Genomic DNA, 3,236 nt, shown 5'->3' on the forward strand with positions numbered 1-3,236 from the left:
CGCTAATGCCGAGCTAATACATATAAGGCAATATAGCACCTGCGCTAAAGCTAACAGGCTAAGCTGAGGTTCTTCCTTCATGAAGCAGACTCAATATAATTTTATATTTTCCATCTATTTTTGAACAATTTATTTTAGTTTAAGTATAAATATTTCTGCAACTTCACATAAAGTTTGAATTATTATCAGGGATTTATTTTCTGATTGCTCCAATAATTGTGTAATAATAACATATGAACTGTGTAATAACATATAAACTGTGTAATAACATATAAACTGTGTAATAACATATAAACTGTGTAATAATAATAGGTACTGTGTAATAATAACATATAAACTGTGTAATAATAACATGTTTTGTGTAATAATAACATGTTTTGTGTAATAATAACAATATGTACTGTGTAATAACATATGCACTGTGTAATAACATATGCACTGTGTAATAACATATGCACTGTGTAATAACATATGTACTGTGTAATAACATTTGAACTGTGTAATAACATTTGAACTGTGTAATAACATTTGAACTGTGTAATAACATTATGTACTATGTAATAACATTATGTACTGTGTAATAACATATGTACTGTGTAATAACATATGTACTGTGTAATAACATATGTACTGTGTAATAACATATGTACTGTGTAATAACACATGNTGTACTGTGTAATAATAGCTTATGCACTGTGTAATAACATATGTACTGTGTAATAACATATGAACTGTGTAATAACATATGAACTGTGTAATAACATATGTACTGTGTAATAATAATACTGTGTAATTGTTAAAAGGTGAACAGCAGGAAACTAATGTTTCCACCTTTGAATTTTTTCAAACATTTCAATTTAATCTGCCTTCATCAACCAATAGTGGTTCTCTAAAATAAAATGATGGATGTTTTAGTGTTGGGCTGAATTTTGACAGGAAGTTTATTAATGTTTAATATTGCTATGACTGAAAATAAATGTGTTGTGTTGTTTGCAGTATTAGGTTAAAGTGTCCTCACTCAGACGTTGTCAGCAAATTAAAACTTAAAGCTCAATCATTAAATTAATCACCCGACACACAAATCCTTAATGAAATTTGTTGCAAACACTTTTAATAATCGATTTTTATTGATTCGTTTCTGCAGCCCTGTTTTTTTTATTGTAATTATGTTCTTGTTTCATAAAGTTGTTAGAAACATTTGCATTTTTAAACCTCATATATTTGGGGTCACATCATCTGCAACTGTTAGTTTGAGGGTTGGAAGCTGAAAAAGCTTAGGAACGGCTGATCTAAGGTGATGAGGTGGTGATAATCTGCACCGGAGCAGCACTTGGAGTTTCCTTGATTTAAAAAGAAAAATGGGGTAAAAAACGTCTAAACGTTGGAGCAATTTCATTTTAGAAATTCAGAACTTATATTTTAGAAAACAAAATGAGGAATAATTACTTTTTAACACTTTTTTTTTCTCCATGCCCTAATTTCCTTTTTCTGCACTTTTCCGGACACTGAACAAAAACTCCAAAACTCTTAAAGAGCGCGAGGAAGCGGGACCCTCGGATCCACAAACAACAAACTGGTGAACRAAGTGCTGTATGTTTTCACCACTTCTACATGAGGTTTTAGGAAGAAACAAAGCAGAACTGCTGCTGTGTCACACAAACAGCACAGTAAACTTTGRGAACTTTCTGGTGCTTCTGTTTAAGCTCCTTGTGTCAATTTATTAAACAGTAAATAAAAACACAGAACAACCTGAATCCACTTGAACACCTGAACATAATTRTTTGTTAAAACTACAAATAAAAGGCCAGGTTTTGGGAGGAGCTTTGATCCACAAACACCTGACAAAAGCAGGAAGTGAGTGAAAACAGGACACCTCACATCCGGTTGTGGATAAATGAAAGTGCTCGCTCTGGTAGGTGCTGTGCCCACAGAACAGGCAGTAAATCTCAAAGCTAATCATGACCTACTTAGAGCYGAGCTGTGGGCTGAAAGCCGCTCCTCCCACACGCAAAAAAAACAAAACAAGAGGCACCGATGTGSAAAAGTGCTACGCGAACATCCCAAACGCAAGTACGGGACCCGTCGGCGCGTAGCGGCATCGTGTCGGCTGCACGTGCGACGCAGACGGCGACAAATCAAAAACAGGTTGCTCTGCGAGCCATTTTCTCCAACAGCTGTGAGGTGAAAAAGGCGACAAAAACAGCAAAATGATGTGGAACTCACTCACCGAACTCCGTGCACGAACAACAACAAGTCTGCAGCTCGGCACAGTCGGAGCAACGAGTCAACGACACGCAGAGTGTGTGTACTCACTCAGGTCTCTGCACTTGATGGTGCTGTAGCTGAAGGAGATGCAGAGGTAGTCACACGCCTCCCGCAGCTCGGGGATGGAAACGCCGTCAGGGCAGCGGATTATCCCCGACCTGTAGTAATCCTGCCATTTTCACCAGCCCGTGCAGAGAGAGAGAGAGAGAGAGAGAGAGAGAGAGAGAGAGGGATGAATAAACAGGCAGGGGAGGAGGGAGTTCATGTGCGCACACAAGCAGGGGAGGAAGAACAGGACGCCATTATTACAGCTGCCTCCGTCACACACGGAGAGAGAGAGGAGGAGGTGGGAGGGATGGAGAGTGAGGGATGAAGGTGAAAAAAAAGAAGTAATTTCAGCAAAAGAGAGATGGGGGAGGAGCAGAGGGGGGATGAAAAGTACGTAAGCAAAGGCTGCTGATGTCATTTTTCCCTCCTTGCTCCAGTTTAAGCCCCGCCTCTCAGAGCGACGACTTCCCAGGAGACGCTCAGGGAGAAGAGGACACAGCTCGTCCACCTCTTGCTCCGTCTTTCTGCTTCATCACTTTCAGCTCTTATTTAGACATTTATCTAAACTACAAACAAGCACGATGCACCACAGGTGCAAACAGACCAACAAACAGATTCCACTTGGTTTGACTGGAGGTGTGATTAAAGAAAAGATTCTTCTTGTTCTTTTTAGAGATCGACTGATACAGGTTTTTGAAGGCCGATACCAATTTTTAAACATCAGTCTAACCGATACGCCGATACATGCAGCCGATATTGTTTGGCCGATTAATGAAGCCGATACTGCTTTTTCTTCCTCCATTAACATGATAAAAATAAGAATGAAAACAAATGTTACACAAGTCTTAATTTAAAACAAAACAAACAAAAAAAATACATTTATTAACTAAGACTTGTCTGATGCAGGCTGTACTGAGTGCTAC

At 38.6% G+C, this 3,236-nt stretch overlaps 1 protein-coding gene across 5 annotated transcripts in view; it reads right to left on the reverse strand.

The window, feature by feature from the left end:
* Positions 1-3,236, reverse strand: part of LOC106535976 (BTB/POZ domain-containing protein 10) — a 19,871-nt gene that overhangs the window by 5,001 nt on the left and 11,634 nt on the right. For all 5 annotated transcript variants that reach the window (XM_014033148.1, XM_014033157.1, XM_014033135.1 and 2 more), the window contains one exon: positions 2,314-2,434. In XM_014033148.1, the coding sequence (XP_013888602.1) occupies positions 2,314-2,434 (121 nt within the window). The remainder of the gene's footprint in view (positions 1-2,313; positions 2,435-3,236) is intronic.

This window comes from Austrofundulus limnaeus, unplaced genomic scaffold (assembly GCF_001266775.1).
Source record: "Austrofundulus limnaeus strain Quisiro unplaced genomic scaffold, Austrofundulus_limnaeus-1.0 Scaffold7, whole genome shotgun sequence".
Classification (NCBI taxonomy): Eukaryota; Metazoa; Chordata; class Actinopteri; order Cyprinodontiformes; family Rivulidae; genus Austrofundulus; species Austrofundulus limnaeus.